Source organism: Penicillium manginii, assembly GCF_028828005.1.
Source record: "Penicillium manginii strain IBT 31320 chromosome Unknown utg000002l:1.0-5564898.0:1.0-5567710.0, whole genome shotgun sequence".
Classification (NCBI taxonomy): domain Eukaryota; kingdom Fungi; phylum Ascomycota; class Eurotiomycetes; order Eurotiales; family Aspergillaceae; genus Penicillium; species Penicillium manginii.
This window is the reverse complement of record NW_026643103.1, coordinates 352,424-367,522: the sequence shown is the minus strand read 5'-3', so window position 1 is coordinate 367,522 and position 15,099 is coordinate 352,424. Positions and strand designations below refer to the sequence as shown.

Genomic DNA, 15,099 nt, shown 5'->3' with positions numbered 1-15,099 from the left:
AACGACTTTTCCGCAGCCCCTCGCAAGAGAGGAACTCGATATGCAAGTAACTTGGGCAAGGCATGAAGTGAGCGTATGGAATGCAGTGATCTCCCTACCCTCCACAACATAAACGCCCAAGATCCTTAAAATGGTACCGGTAATGACGGCAAGCTGCACAAAAGTGGGATTCTCATTTATCATCTGTAATTCATCAAAAGGCGTATTTTGTCGCCTTTGCATATAGCAGGGGCTTAGGACTCAACAGATCCCACGACCTTAGCCATGACTCTCAAAGCTCCTTCTTTCGGATATCCGAGTCCCAGATCCCGGTAAACCTTAATAGTTTCTGACGATGTATCGTGTAGCTCGATATCAAACCGGCGGACTATATGCGCCATGGTCATGTAAAGCTCACAAAGTGCTAGACTACACGATACATGCAAGTCAGATCAGATACCACGCAGTATAACAAGCTGAAACATTTGCACTTACTTCATACCCAGGCATTGCCGGCTTCCCTTGCCAAAAGCCACAAGGAACCGATGCAGACCCTTTCCCTCGGCATCGGACTCCATCCACCGATCTGGTTGAAATGAGTCAGGATCAGGAAATAAAGTCGGATCGGAAAGGACAAAGTATATCGATTGGCTAACTGGAGTCTATGATATATTATGTTAAGTATCTGTTCGGGTCGGAGCGCTCCTGAGAGCGGAGATAGAGACTCTGAATCTTACCCCAGGGGGAATGAGAAGGCCATTATAAGCCAAGTGTTCTGTAGGGGAGATCCGAGGAGTTCGCATTGTGACACTATATGAAAGCCGCAAGGACTCATTGATTACACCGTTCTAGATTGATCAGTCGGTCTATATAGTCTCCGAGAAATTACCCAGTACTATAGAAAGGGACCTACCATTAATGGCAGCCGCTCAATCTGTGTCCAAGTAGCTTGGCTTGTCGGAGTAGGCATAATTTCTGAAAGCTCTTTGCGCAGTCTCAGGAGTAGTGATTTATTGTTAAGAAGATGGAACATCCCCGTTGATAAAGCCTTTCCGGTAGTCTCAATCCCGGCGGCTAGGATGATCCATCCTTCATCTGAAAGTCTTCCAGCTGTCCTTTCCTCCGTGGGAATCTCGGGATCGACAAGTGCGTCAAAAATGCTTGGTGTAGAGGTTGTGTCACTAGCTGGGTCTTTCAAGAGTTCCATACATTGCTGACGGATGGATTCTCGGACAGCGAGAAAACCGGCAGCTTGGGGCTCTAGTTTTTGCATCAACCACGAAGGAATAATATTTATAACAGTGTGGAGAAAAGGAAAAATACGCAAGGTGTGGAATAGCATTGATGCTCCATCGACCGCTCCTTGGAGGTCATTGCTATTCGCAGTGCTTGTCAAGTAGTTGGTACCGCGACCGAAGGAGTATTTGGTGATAATGTCAGCTGTCAGCCCAGCGAATACAGCGTTCAGACGAAATTCAGTACCCTGGATCTTTTCAGTCTCGAGCCTGGTGATCAAAATTCCGATTTTCTTCCTTATCATAGGCTCCAAAGCCATCACAGATCGCTTGGAGAAGAAATTGTTGACTTTTCCACGGCGCATCCGGTGCTGTTCATGGCCGACCGTAGCAATCATCGAACCTGGTGCGGCAAAACCTGCTACAAACTGAGCGTCTTTCTCTCTTTTCTTGGCGCTTGGCGAATAGATCTCATCGTAGAAGAGTGGGTCCTTGATATGGAGTTCACGTGGATTAAATCGTACGACTGGGCCTATTTCCGTTGGTTAATGACGATAGCCTTGATTACATAGAATAAGCATGATCTAACCGTATTTGGCGTGCATCTTCTCAATTTCCCAGATATACATTCCATGTTTGAATAAGTCGAAGTAATATTCATAAAGAGGCGTGATGGCAGCTATCTTGGGCCCAGGGAATTTGCTCAACGGATGGAAGTAGAGATTGTAAATCACTCTCCAGAGTATATTCACGATAATGCATATTAAAAATGTACTGATGGCCTGAAAAGGAGATGGTGTGGTGCCATCTGTGAGGATCTTCGTTAGGTGTGACATGTATCTCTCCTGTCTCAAGGGGTAGAATGAGCAGAGTGTCGGGTCCTGAGAAATCTTAGATTTGAGAAGTGCCAGTGGTGTGTCTTACACAGTTGAGAAATGCTTGATTTTTCCTTTTGCATGAAAAGGAATATGGATGAGTCTGGGTCAGTGAGGGAGAGATGGCAACATTCAACAAAGGAGGAACATATTCCTTTGAACTTTGAGATCTTCCTGCTAGGGGTAAAAAATTCAACACCGAAGAGAGCCAAGAATTCCGGGGGCTTGATTGAGCATAGATCAGCAATCTCTACTCGCCTAATTGAAAATCCGCGCCGAAAACACCCCTTGCTGCAGCTGCCGAATGCTGAAAATGTGTATCTATTGTAATGGGGGAGAGCGATCTTCAGTGGAAAATTGCTTTGATTGGTCAGTTCTATAATAGTAGGCTAAGCTTCATTAGGAACGCCGGCAAATATGTTCGATTCGGAGATTTTGAGTATATTTAAAAAGACACTTCCCTAGTTTCGTCCTGTTCTGGAAAGAAACGCTTTGTATTCTATTATTTGGTGGTGGTTTTCACACGAGTCCAGACGCTATTCAACCCGTGCGTTATCAGCGTGCAGCTTCGAGCATCCTCCCCCGTCTTACTACCTACACGATGTTTTTCTTCGGGGACAAAGAGGGAATGAATTACTTGTGTGTAGACTAATGTCTGTCAGGTGGACTCATCGGCTAGATAGTCTTCCTGTTCACTCGACATGTGATCAATGCTTCTCTTTTTCCTTGATTGCTGACCGTATCAATGACCGTATCATGCACCTTGGTGATCTCTTTCACCCGCGACTTGCTTGGCTCTTGGTGACACAGCAGTAAGTTGTGGCCCCGCAGCTGGGTGGTGACTGCATGCCATGGAAGAATTAGAAAGTTCTATCAATGCCCGTAGAAGGTATTCGTGCCACCTGGGCAAATGCACTGACCGACTTTTCGTCGGTCAGTACACCTTTTTGTTTGTGAATTTTTTTTCCCCCTCTTTAGATACAAATAATCAATTTTCAACACTATTCACAACCTTTTTATACTATCATTATAAAAATCTATATAAAAACTCTCTCCTAAGACTATATAGACTACCTCTACCTTCTAAAATATCTTAGTTTACTTTTTGTAAGTAGTAGGAATAGTAATATACTACATATATAATGACTCATTGTTAGACGAAGATGTATGTATGATAGAACAAACAGCGTTCCTACTTCTCCTTAACCTCTCTCCTTGCATAAAAAGACTTTGGGGGAAATTTGCTGAGGTAAAAGCAATTTCACAGACCTCGGGATAAGTGGAGCTTGAACATCTCGGGTGGCGTTGATTTATGTAAGGTTTGATCTTCGCATTCATCACGGCTATATCTGTGTAACCACCATTGCAAGTTCGAAAATCTACTTAACCAACTATTATCTTGTCTAAGAGACCCCAGTTCTCTAACAGAGAGCTTGCGCTCATCATATAGTCATTCTTCAAATATCTATATTTTTCGCCGCTCAGTCACCATGACAAAGACCCCTTTTCAAACTCCTAGTGCCCGGTTACTCCAAGAATGCCGAGGTCAGGAGATTACCATCCCTAACCTTCTCGATCTCTGCCCAGGGTGGGAATATCGGCCGAGCCTCTTCACTGCTGATAAAGTTGAGGCTGCCCTTGACGAATGGCGAGAGGAGTGAGCACTGCTTGGAAATTTCATCTTACGTGGTGCAAAAAGGCCTAATAATATTCATTTTGAGATAGATGGATTACAAGCCAAAAATTGCTTAAAGACAATAAAAGAGCTAACGTATCCTTTCTTGCGCTGGGAACATTGCCCGACGCAGATCTCAGAAGCATCGTTACAATAGCCAAGTGGACTGCCTTCGTGAGTGCACCCAAGCTGAATTTGATGCATAAAAATAGAATTAAATCTCTGTTGAAAACCGATAGGTCTTTCTTTTTGATGATGGTATGGACTTATGTCTTGAATGGTCGCTCGTTAGAAATACATGCTCACCGAATCTAGCTCTGGATTATGACGAGTTCAAAGACATGGCTGCGGCTCGTGAGACATATTGCACCGAAGCCGTTAACTGCGTTAAACAATCTATGCTTGCCGAAGATGATATATATCGAGACTTATCTAGCATCGCTCCAGTTTACAAAACTGCATGCTCGTTCTATGAGATAGGTTATGAGATTCGACAAAAGATGAAAAATGGTAATTCGCTGGCGTTTTCTGTTATGATGCTCAAAATGGAGTCTGACTTCTTCTGCTATTCAGCAAATCTCCAGGACTGGATTTGCCACTATATAACCCACTATATCGACTCGGCTATTAACTTAGACACCCACAATGATACCGGCGAAATTCTCGAAGTTGATCGCTACCTTGATCTTCGAATGCACACTTGCGCAATATGCCCTTCTTTGGTTCTATACGTGTAAGATTCACGATTTTGTGTTATAGATAACCTGAGGGATAAAGCCATTAATTAATAGCAAAGCTATGCGTACAACATTGAACTCCCACGCTGGATTTTGGAGCACAATATCAGCCGTCGAATGATCAGACTTGTCAGCACCATTGGCGCCGTGTAATTAACCCACTGCATTTTCTTTCATATCGGAAAAAATCGCAAAATACTTACTCGAATGTTCTTTTAGAGACAATGATATGTACTCACTCAAGAAAGAGCTGGTGAGTCACTCTTATGATGTTCCTCTCCAAGAAGGTATTCTCATTACGTCTAAAGAATGCAGGACATGTAGACAATCTGGTTTGCATCTATGTACAGCAACACGGCTGTTCCGCTCAACAAGCAATCGACAAAGTCGTGAAACTAATAGAAGAGTGCTATTTGGAATTTCAGGCCTTGGAAAGCAACCTACTAGATCTAGTCCCTGCGGCACATGTTAGTGAGACTAAGCGTCTCGTTTCAGCATGGAAAGAGTGCCGTGCTGGGTTGGCTAGCTGGCAGTAAGTTTGTTGTTCAATTTATTGACTTTATAAACCAGATCCCACATTAATGAAGCGAATACTGACTTCAACAAAATAGCTATTCCACTAAGCGGTATTACGGAGATGTTGCTGGTAATGCCGGAGCTATCACAGTTCAGCTTTAATTTTCATACAGCTCTCTATCTCTTGTACCTAGCAGGTCTTGAATTTATGTCTTTCTTCCCGAGGTCGTATCTATGTAAATGAATTGTTTCTAGTTTATGTTAGTACGTCATACTAAAATATTTGAGTGAATTCTTATACTATAGTACGAACACTGGAACTTCGCAATATAGCTTTTAAAATAAGGCTATACTTTCTTGTTTGCCGTGCGCTATGTTTCCGGGGTCGAGCTATTTTGGCAGTATCGTGAAGAAGAAAGGATCATTTTCTTACCAGCAAATTACATAAAACGGATGCATGCGGAGGCAATGGAAGATCTAGCAGTCAGATATACCGGTGAGAGCAATATCCCCCGTTTCATCAGCGAGGGTGATGTCCTGTTCGCTTGGTGGGCACGAGTCGTTCTTCGGGCAGCTAAACCATCACCCAACCAGACAATCAACATGCGAAATACATACTGTTGCAGATCGCTTCTGGCAGATCTTGGCCATATTCCATCCGCTGGTTCCGCATTGGTAACCAACGCCGTCTTTACAACCTTGACTTTCCTCCTTGTTCACCAGGTCCTCGAAGAACCCTTGGGTTTCACCGCCTTCGAAGTGCGCAATTCTTTGGTTGACTATCGATATATGAATTGAAACCATCTTCATACAGCCTGTATTGTTTTCCTTGATGAGGAAGAATTTGCGTTGTTTGGTGTGTGTGTGGAGGGAGGTAGTTCAACACGAGCCAATCGGGTGGGCCGGGCCGATCTTCATTCCGAGAAGCTTCGCTGACCGGAACCCGTCCCGCCCCGCGTCCCGTCCTGGGCGGAGACCACCCTTTGAGAAAGGCCCACCAAGATGGAAATTTTTGAAACTCCTACTCCGTACATGCGCCCCTTCTCCTTCTTTCAAACACCCCTGTTCATACTCCACGTGATGAATCATGCTGAGTCAGAACAATTTCCCAGAATCCTTCCAAAGGTCAGGAAAGGAGGTTCACTCCAAGCACGCATCATCCGTGCTTTTCAGGGCGCTACCAGGTACCAATTGAGTTTTTGCATATCTTATCTATTTTTTCCAACTTCAGCCCTACCTTTGACGTGAATGGTGAAATTTTGTGTTCGAAATGGGTTTCTTTCAGAGCAGCTCTGAGGGGCCTGAGATATCCGTCCCCGAGATTTCATTTCAACAACACGCAGAACCCAGATCAGAGAAGACAGGGACTGCAGAGAAGGACATGGAGGAGCCCATAGAAGCCAATTGTGAGAACGAAGAAGCGCAGTCACCAAAGAAACCCTTGTCTTTCCACTTGGCATTCATTGGCCTCGCCGCCAGTCTTTTTGTCTTCCAGATGGACGCAACATGTCTGGGTATAGCACTGCCTGTAAGCCACCAAGATGCCTCTTTTGCTGTAAACATATTTCTTTGACCATGCAAAGTCTAACCCATATAAAAGACCATTGCCGAGGATTTAGGTGGCTCAAGTTTACAGTCTTTCTGGGCGAATCTGGCCTATACACTATGTGGCCTCTCCTTGCAACCAGTCTGGGCAAGTATCTCTGACGCATTTGGAAGGAAACCGCCTCTTTTTGTATCCATGGGATTCTTCTTTATTGGATCTATTGTTTTCTCCACTGCCAAAAACATGGACACGATCATTGTTGGCCGAGTATTGCAGGGACTTGGCGGCGGAGGAATCGACGTTCTCACCGAAGTTATTCTGGCCGATATGACAACCCTGCAGGAGCGTGCCACATACCTTGGCTTAATGGCCATTCCCGCAGCTATCGGAAATATCCTAGGACCAACTGTTGGAGCTCTGTTTGCTTCCTACACTGGCTGGCAGTGGATCGGATGGATAAATTTGCCTATTCTGGGGCTTGCTACAATATTACTGTTTTTCTTCCTTAAGTTACGGCCGGTCAAGCTCGACGACTCTCTTGGCCATACTGTGGTCCGCCTTGATTGGATTGGTATGATACTAATGATCATCGGTATCACTATCTTCGTGATACCTCTTAGTTGGGCGGGCTCTCTATTCCCGTGGGCTTCCTGGCAGACTCTTCTCCCGATGCTTCTGGGAGTTGTGGTGCTTTTTGGCTTCGGGTTATACGAAGCATACCCAGTATCACCAATCATTCCTCATCGACTCTTTTATTCTGCGACTGCGAATATGACATTGCTGGGAGTGTTCTTCCATGGCGCAATTCTAGTATCGCTTTTACAATATCTACCTTTGATATATCAAGCTGTGCAACTCCAAACTCCAATCATGTCTGCTGTATCCTTATTACCGACTGTTGTTACTAGTGTGGTATTTGCAGCTATTTCAATGATGATGGTCCCGCTTTTTGGAGGATATACGTGGCTCCTCCGGTTCTCCTGGGTCATCCTTACACTAGGTACTGGTCTACTTGCTTTATTCAAAGTAGGATCATCAGAATCAATGCGTTATGGACTTCCGATCTTGTGGGGAACAGGTGTTGCCTTACTCCGTCTAAGTATCCTTCCGATACAGGCGAGTGTCAAGGATATCAATGACACTGGGCTCGCGATCGCCTTACTGCTAACTATTCGCATGTTTGGAGGTCTAGTGGGGCTCACCATTGCTTCAACCATTTTCAATACGACCTTTTCGACATCGATCTCCTCCTCTTCGATAGAGCTTACCGGATCCCTGTCACCCCTTAAGGACGCTGCCAATGCTGTCAGTTTCATTGACAAGCTGAGGCTACTTGATATTTCAACTGCAACCCTTGATCCGGTCTTGAAAGTTTATCTCAAATGCTTCCAGACCATCTTTTATACAATGGCGGGCCTGGCTGGTCTTGGTCTAGTGAGCTCATTCTTTATTGCCGAGATTGACTTGAATCGGAAAAATCTTGGAGACCAACGGTTCGAGGAATAGTTGAATCCAATAAAATGGACATCACAGGCTACCCGGCTTGAAGCAGCTTGGAGTCCGCAGCTCTATTGAGTTGAAGATACAGTAAATAATTTCAATTTTGTTTTATTTGTTCTATAATTGCCATAGATTGTGGTTTACTTTCTAACAAGCACGTAATTCAAACATCATGGAGAAAAAGACATGTAAATATAATCTCCAATTGCTAAACATTCTCATAGTCAATAGTATCCCACTGCTTAGGCTGATTGATAACATCCTGCAACTGCTCCATAGCCCCCTGAAGATGATCTAGCCCCAGATACAATGCAAGCTCAAGATAATCCTTAGTGCACAACCCCGGCGAGCCACGCGGGTACTGCGACCGAAACCCAACAAATCTCTGCGCTCTCTTCGACAAAGCTTTTGCAGTTTCCAGCGTAATAATGAACGGATGTGCCTCTGATGGCGTCAAGAAACTCGGAATAACAGTAAGCTGGATACACTTCCGCTCCATCTCGGTCTTGTTCTCGCCCATGGCATGAATCACCTTCCCACCAATAAGCAAACAATCGCCCGTCTTCATCTCCGCCGGAATTGTCTGCCCCATGTTGCCATGCTGGTCAAACGGCCACTTATTGCTTCCAGGAATAAGTCGCGTCGCGCCCTTCTCCATGAATTCCGAAAATGCAAAGAGGAGGACTAGGATATATAGGACATTCCCTACGCACATGTATTTAGCTCTTCGCGATCAATCAATCTAAGTTACTACAGTATACCTTTGGATTGCTCTTCAGTTTCATCTCTTGTGACAAACATACTACAAGTAGGGGAGCTCTTCGGACTGACCTACTTGGTGCACTACCTGGCGCCTCCTTCGAAGTTACTCAATAGGATCCGAGTCCGTGTAAGGCTTAGCACAGCAACGGTACGATTGCGAGTCGATACTTGAGGAGTACGAGTGATAGATATCACAGACGACCAACGACGTAGAGAACAACTGGTAAGTTGTTTACCGACCTATCTAACCACTCACCGTGACCAGTTAGCAAAGCGTGTAACACTTATTGACTACTGTAAAAAATCTTAATCTATCTCTGATTGGCAGAGTTATAGGATTAATTTTCCCACAAGATCATCTTAATTAGTAGTATTTAGCTAAAAGGAGACTATTACCGAATTAAAAATTACTTCTCTATTAATATTAAATAGTTCGAACATATTTAGATCTAATTAGAAATTGTAGAAAGCTAGCCCTCTAGCTCTCTGGCCTTTAGCCTCTGTAGGAAGCAGTATACTAAGAAAGCTTAATGAATTATTCCTAGGAGCTTACGGACTGCAGCTAGAATTCTATAGGCTGTTAAGATAAATGTGTGTTTGCTCCTAGTAGCTAATATTGCTACATAAGCTTACGGCTGTTCATGATACATACCTTTTTTTTTTGATGTCCTATCTGAGGTATTCTAAAAATGGTGAGGGACTTTTGTGAGGGGTAGTAGTGTGTTGTGTTTTCTTGGGGTACTTAAGTCAGACTGCTGGCTCTTACGCAAGTAATGCTTAAAAAGCAAATTAGAGCACTTAGATCAGGCTTACTGAGCAGATTAGAGTGATCAGAGAGCTGCTTAGAGTAGTCACATAATGATTACTGATCCGCTCAGCACGCTTAGAGACATGCTCAGATCTACTTAGTAGGCAAAAGCGGCGCTCACTCAGCACCAAAATGGAAGGGGAAAGCCAAGACTTTGCATGGGAAATCCGGTGCGTAGGTGAATGAATCGTTTCTAATTTATATTAGTACGTCATACTATACTATTTGAGTGAATTCTTATACTATAGCACGAACACTGGGACTTCGCAATATAGCTTTTAATATAAGGCTATACTCTGTTATCAATTCCACTGGCGGCCCAATGGAATTGTTCTTCCGCTCATTGGGCCACAGTGCGAACATCATAGCACAATAATTCTTCCGAGACAGCGCAGGATAGTGCTTCCCCAAAGTGGAGCAAGGTAGTAGCGTAGGACCAATCATGTCGGGGTACTTATAATACGCAGCCTATGTGCGTGATTCCAGTCATTGTGAAGAATCAGTCCTCTACTCATGTATGAACTGTAGTATCTTAAATATACTAAATTGACTAATTTAAGCTTCTTCTTCTCTTCCGATAGAGCTCATTAATAGCTCCTCTCCAATGCCTCGATACGTGAACCATAGGTAACGTACAGACAAAGCATATGAGAAATTATTTACGAAGTATGGATCCTAATATATATATTACAACTAAATAGAATTTGGTACAGAATTGCCTAGCTTCGCCTTCTATGTCGGAGATACAGAGATACTCTTTCAAATCCTAGTCACTTTAACGATTAAAGCCTTCGGTGCCTGTGGCACATGCCTAAGCACATAACCTAGGTAGCCGCTTATATGTAGATAGTTACGATGGAAGCTTCTCTCCTTCTTCTCTTCTCTCTCTCTCTCTCTCAGCATAATACCTTCACTCAATACTACTGCTATCTTTCAAAGCATCTAAGTCCTTACAACTATTTTATAAAGCTTATAGTATCTTCATAGGACCTATAAGAATCGTGCTGAAATCCTTTAGGATACCTAGGTAGGATAGGATAGAACTAAGTCTTAGTCCTATAGGATATCATTGGATGGGACGTGTGCAAAGGTCTAGTCCCATGAGTCCTATATACACAGGTCTAACTCTGGCAGAGCTTGCATAACGTTTTGATGAAAAGAGTTTGATGGAAGCCCTGGAGGGCAACTTGAAAACTGCAGGCTTCTTGGAATATCAGGTAAGGGAAGGTATACCTAGGTATTGTAGTATACAGCCAAAGTATACAAGAATTGGAAGATTCATTTATGTGATCCGAATCGCCCAGTCCCGAGGTCTATCAAACCCGCTTTGAAGGCTTGAACAAAAGCCTCAGATGTGATGACTAGGAGGATGTTATTGGCGCGCATGCGTCTTTGTTGAAGATTTTGTCCGCTGGCAGTAATGGTGTCACTCTTGAAATTGTGAGATTTTGGAGTGAGGTTGTATAATATTGGTAACTATTATGTACAGACTCCAAGGTTGCTCGGTACGATGAGCCTCTGTCCTGGTTTTCCTAGTAGGTAGGAGTACAAGTCGGACCGAGAGAATCTAGATACAGACTCAGCAATCCACCGGTATATGCTACTACTAGTACTTCTGCCTATTGGAAGTACTAGTACTAATGCGATGTGAAATGGCATCCAGCGTGACCTGTGCAATGCCCCGGTGTGACCTGGGAATTCTCTCAAAATGAAGGGCTGTACACCGGCACCTCTCAATCCTATATGAGCAATCAGCGTTCCAAGGTTGATTTTTGGTGAATCTGAACCTGCACATGGGCAGGTAACTAGCAAGGCTCTTATTCAAGCTTCAAGTTCAAGTTCAAGTTGCAAAGGATATTATTACAGTATAAACAAAATACTAGTACTCAAATACAATCATTTTCCATCACCCCAATTCCCCACACCCAGTAAGCCCATTCCAGCACTTCCCTGGCACATTACAACGCCTTCTTACCTTCATCCTGACGCTGCTTCTCAACGACATACCCAACAGCCCGAGCAATGCCCTCATCAACAGGCACAACAGGAAGATAAGCGAGACGAAACTTCGCCTTCTCAATAGAATAATACCGCGTCATGCACGAGTACCGCACAACCCGCCTCGTCAGTCTCAGGAGTCTTCCCCATAAGACCAAGCACAGCCTCCGCAACGCCCCCAACAACACCCAACAACCCCTCAGGCAACGACCACACCTGCTCAGGCTCAACAACCCGGTCAATAAGCGCCCACATACCGCGCGTCACGTCCCAGAAATAAACAGGCGTGTCGTTGGTGATGTTGAATGCCTCGCCGTCGACGCGCTCGTGGTCTAGAGGCCCGCTTTGGCCCGCATCGTACCGCTCGTAACTGGCTAGTAGTCGGAATGCGGCGAGCATGTGTGCGTAGGCGACGTTGCCGACGTAGGTGAAGTCGAAGAGGTTGTCGTTTTCGCCGAGTTGCATGCGGAGGACGGTGTCTGAGGCTGCGGCGCCGTGTTCCAGGATCTTGTGCGTTACTGTTGTGTCTTTTTCGCCGTGGATGCCGGCGGGGCGGATGGCGGCTGTCACCATTCCTGTTGGTGATTGGCGGTTGTACTTTAGGACGATTTCTTCGGCGTCGGCCTGGTGGGTGTTAGTTTTTGGTCTTGGTGTGAGAGTATTGCCGTTGTTGGCATTGTGGTTTATGCGCATACCTTGGTCTCGGAGTAGTACTCCTGTTGCAGCTTGCCTCGGATTAGGGGCCACTGCTCGTTGACATTGATCAGGTCGCTCTGGGTATCGTGGACGACGGAGCTGGAACTGGTGTACACGAAGGCCTTGCACTTGCCGCCCCAGTCGCCGTGCTCGCCGCCGGCAACTTGGAGTAGGGTACGTGTGCCCTCCACATTCACCTTGTACAGCAGGGGCTTGTTGCCATCTAGCACGGAGGGGGTCGCGGTGTGGATCACGACGTTCGGCTTGGCGGCGCGAAAGACCTCCAGCATGGACTCGACGGAGGTGATATCGCCTTCATAGTAGGTCGCGCCGGGGAGGCGGTTGTGGGAGGTGCGCAGGTCGACGACGGAGACATTGGCCTTGTAGGTTGGGTAGCGCGAGCCTAGGGTTGGGAATTCGAAGCGCGTGTCGTTTTGGGGCTTGGGGAGGGCGACGCTGGGGTCGGTTTCGGAGGGGAAGTTCAGGAGGTGGTCTACCACGTGCCAGCCCAGGAATCCACAGCCGCCGACGACGAGAACATTGCCCAATTCGATATTGCGCTGGTGGGCTGCCATTGTTTTGGGTTGGATATTTTTGAGATCGGGATGAGGAAAAGGGGAGTTGGATTGGATTGGATTGGAGGTGGGTTTGATGGGGTGCGGTGCCCACCTCCGGCCAGGTGGCACGTGCGCCAGGCTATCTACTGCCAAGCGGCTTATTTAGTAGTACTAGTTCATATAGTATAGCATGGTATAACGCATATGATATTACTTCTGGACTGTTTAATGAAGATGGAATTCTTGTATTCAAGGCTAAATTCGTGGACAATTCATAATTCGTAAGCAACTCGCAACTCCTATCACAGGAGGTATTCACCATTAACTATCTCAACGAGATAGATCATCTTAGCCCACAACTCATAGCAAAGGTGTATTGAATGACAATCAACCTAGATTTAAGCCAGCTCAGATGTACAGCTATTGAGGTAGACGTCTGCCGAATATTAGCTGACATGATTCAAAAAGGGGATATGTATTGCCCACTCCGTAGCCTCCGAAATGCTAGCACGAAGCTTTCGATTGTAGAGCCTCTGCTCTTCCTTAGAACCCCAATAAAGCCTAGTCGCTTCTGGATTCACAGTCATAAGGGGGTTGTATGGCGGTGATTCATCTTCTAGAGTGGTGATGATTCCTTCGATATGGCGCGACATTTCTTCCGCACGTGCCGGGAGATAGATCAAAGCACCCTTGGGCGAAACACGGATGTGGAATATTGGAGTCTCAAAGAACACCCGTGGCTGCTCGACCGGATGGCGAGGACTGATGTAGATCTTGATCCGCAAAACTCCACCATCGAACCTGGTCATTGGTCGGCCGAAGTACGTCAGTCGCCATAGAAAAGGGTTGTCGTTAACCATCTCCAGCTCAGCCATCGACTCCGTGATGCGGTGTATTTGAGGCACAATCTGGCCATGCTGTCCACGAAGGTTGACTGCAATACCAGCATCTTTGGCAACCAGATCAACTCCTTCCGCAGGCCATAGGAAGGTTTCCTCCATCAGCCTCGTCTCCAGGGTGTTGAGGCGTTTCCGAAGGTCTTGGTAGTCCCAGTGGCCTCTCATCTCGTTCCCTCCACTCTCGAATCGGGTTAATGGGAATTCCACCTTGTCTCGCTTTTGGATCGAAATATGCTGGCTTTGTTCTTCGATCGTTTGCTTGTATTGTTCTAGGTACCATATGAATCGCTGCTTCATGTAGTCATCAACTACTCCTTGGTGCCAAGTGAGAGTCGACGAACTCGCTTCTGGTCCGAATTCTTCACTCAGCTTCAGTATTCTTTCCAGTGGGTCGATCACTGTGAGTCGTAAGTTTTCGTGGCAGATCTGTATTCACTTGTGTCAGTTCCTGCCCGTGGTTTCAAATTTCTTTCTAGGGTCCAGCTCTCACTTTTGAATTGTAATCTTGGACGTGTTTGTCTTCGGATTCGAGTTTGGCTTTTTCGAATCCCGGCTCGTTGTAGTAAGGATCTGTGGAGAGCAGGCTCTGGATTGACAGTAATGCTGACTCCAATCCTTGTGCGGGTGACCATTGCTCGCCAGATTTTCCAGGCCATGTTCTGTCGCGTGTCACTGTATCAGTATTGTCCTTGCATTGGCGACAAACTGGGACCTACCCAAGAATAGACCTGTGAGGTATGCCAGTGGTTAGAATGGAAGATCGCCTGTAACAATTTGAAACTGAAAACCTACAGGCAAACCTTTCCGCTGGCGTAAAGATTCGGCCCGAATCTAGTCTGGCCACGATTTGTGGTTTTGATGGAGACTCTCGGTGGCTTGGCGGGGTATTCTATATATACCTGCGTCAGCCAGGATCACGACACGGGGGAGTGGAGACACCGTGACAAACCGGGAGGGATTTTGATCGCGAACTGTAGTTGTGATTAGGGAGATGTCTCAAAGATGAAGGGAATTAGCGACATACTTGGTAGAAACCATAGGCGTAGGGGGTGCCGGGTGAGCCAATCATCAAGGCCCAGATGTCGCAGATGTCGCGCTCATTGTAGTGCACCGTCATGGCTGTCCTCAGAATTAGCAGGGAAGAGTGTTCTTCGTTCAATGAGAAACCAGTATTTTCTGACCAAGAGAGTCACCATTCTGCAAGAGTCGAAGCTCCTATCACGATAGGTCAGTGGGGCTCATAGGATTGCATGGGTTATGGATGGTGTATTTACCCGCATCAAGCGGAGGGTGCACTGGTCCCCCATGGTGTTTTG

The 15,099-nt window shown here is 45.8% G+C and overlaps 8 protein-coding genes across 8 annotated transcripts; 4 read left to right on the top strand and 4 right to left on the bottom strand.

Moving 5' to 3' along the window:
* Nucleotides 1-233: 233 nt before the first annotated feature.
* N7533_001420 (cytochrome P450) lies at nucleotides 234-1,843 on the bottom strand (the record flags this gene model as incomplete). The annotated part of the gene is made up of 5 exons (XM_057098070.1): nucleotides 234-408; nucleotides 475-641; nucleotides 717-827; nucleotides 893-1,746; nucleotides 1,804-1,843. 5 exons carry the CDS (start codon nucleotides 1,841-1,843, stop codon nucleotides 234-236), a joined length of 1,347 nt encoding a protein of 448 aa, XP_056963206.1.
* Nucleotides 1,844-4,105: 2,262 nt separating this feature from the next.
* On the top strand, nucleotides 4,106-4,501 carry N7533_001419 (terpenoid synthase; the record flags this gene model as incomplete). Its single annotated transcript, XM_057098069.1, has 1 exon — nucleotides 4,106-4,501. One exon carries the CDS (start codon nucleotides 4,106-4,108, stop codon nucleotides 4,499-4,501), a length of 396 nt encoding a protein of 131 aa, XP_056963205.1.
* A 269-nt stretch (nucleotides 4,502-4,770) lies between these two features.
* On the top strand, nucleotides 4,771-5,179 carry N7533_001418 (terpene synthase family protein; the record flags this gene model as incomplete). The annotated part of the gene is made up of 2 exons (XM_057098068.1): nucleotides 4,771-5,033; nucleotides 5,113-5,179. 2 exons carry the CDS (start codon nucleotides 4,771-4,773, stop codon nucleotides 5,177-5,179), a joined length of 330 nt encoding a protein of 109 aa, XP_056963204.1.
* Nucleotides 5,180-5,485: 306 nt separating this feature from the next.
* Nucleotides 5,486-5,815, top strand: N7533_001417 (acetyltransferase sphE; the record flags this gene model as incomplete). The annotated part of the gene is made up of 1 exon (XM_057098067.1): nucleotides 5,486-5,815. The coding sequence occupies one exon, from the start codon at nucleotides 5,486-5,488 to the stop codon at nucleotides 5,813-5,815; it is 330 nt and encodes a 109-aa protein (XP_056963203.1).
* Nucleotides 5,816-6,287: 472 nt separating this feature from the next.
* N7533_001416 (MFS-type transporter sphD) lies at nucleotides 6,288-8,069 on the top strand (the record flags this gene model as incomplete). The annotated part of the gene is made up of 2 exons (XM_057098066.1): nucleotides 6,288-6,545; nucleotides 6,618-8,069. The coding sequence occupies 2 exons, from the start codon at nucleotides 6,288-6,290 to the stop codon at nucleotides 8,067-8,069; spliced, it is 1,710 nt and encodes a 569-aa protein (XP_056963202.1).
* A 202-nt stretch (nucleotides 8,070-8,271) lies between these two features.
* N7533_001415 (toxin biosynthesis protein) lies at nucleotides 8,272-8,778 on the bottom strand (the record flags this gene model as incomplete). Its single annotated transcript, XM_057098065.1, has 1 exon — nucleotides 8,272-8,778. One exon carries the CDS (start codon nucleotides 8,776-8,778, stop codon nucleotides 8,272-8,274), a length of 507 nt encoding a protein of 168 aa, XP_056963201.1.
* A 2,813-nt stretch (nucleotides 8,779-11,591) lies between these two features.
* Nucleotides 11,592-12,902, bottom strand: N7533_001414 (C-3 sterol dehydrogenase/C-4 decarboxylase; the record flags this gene model as incomplete). The annotated part of the gene is given in 3 exon segments (XM_057098064.1): nucleotides 11,592-11,705; nucleotides 11,725-12,255; nucleotides 12,327-12,902. The coding sequence occupies 3 exon segments, from the start codon at nucleotides 12,900-12,902 to the stop codon at nucleotides 11,592-11,594; spliced, it is 1,221 nt and encodes a 406-aa protein (XP_056963200.1).
* A 428-nt stretch (nucleotides 12,903-13,330) lies between these two features.
* On the bottom strand, nucleotides 13,331-15,090 carry N7533_001413 (uncharacterized protein; the record flags this gene model as incomplete). Its single annotated transcript, XM_057098063.1, has 8 exons — nucleotides 13,331-14,209; nucleotides 14,274-14,442; nucleotides 14,500-14,511; nucleotides 14,576-14,672; nucleotides 14,733-14,754; nucleotides 14,808-14,902; nucleotides 14,965-14,998; nucleotides 15,058-15,090. The coding sequence occupies 8 exons, from the start codon at nucleotides 15,088-15,090 to the stop codon at nucleotides 13,331-13,333; spliced, it is 1,341 nt and encodes a 446-aa protein (XP_056963199.1).
* Nucleotides 15,091-15,099: the final 9 nt, after the last annotated feature.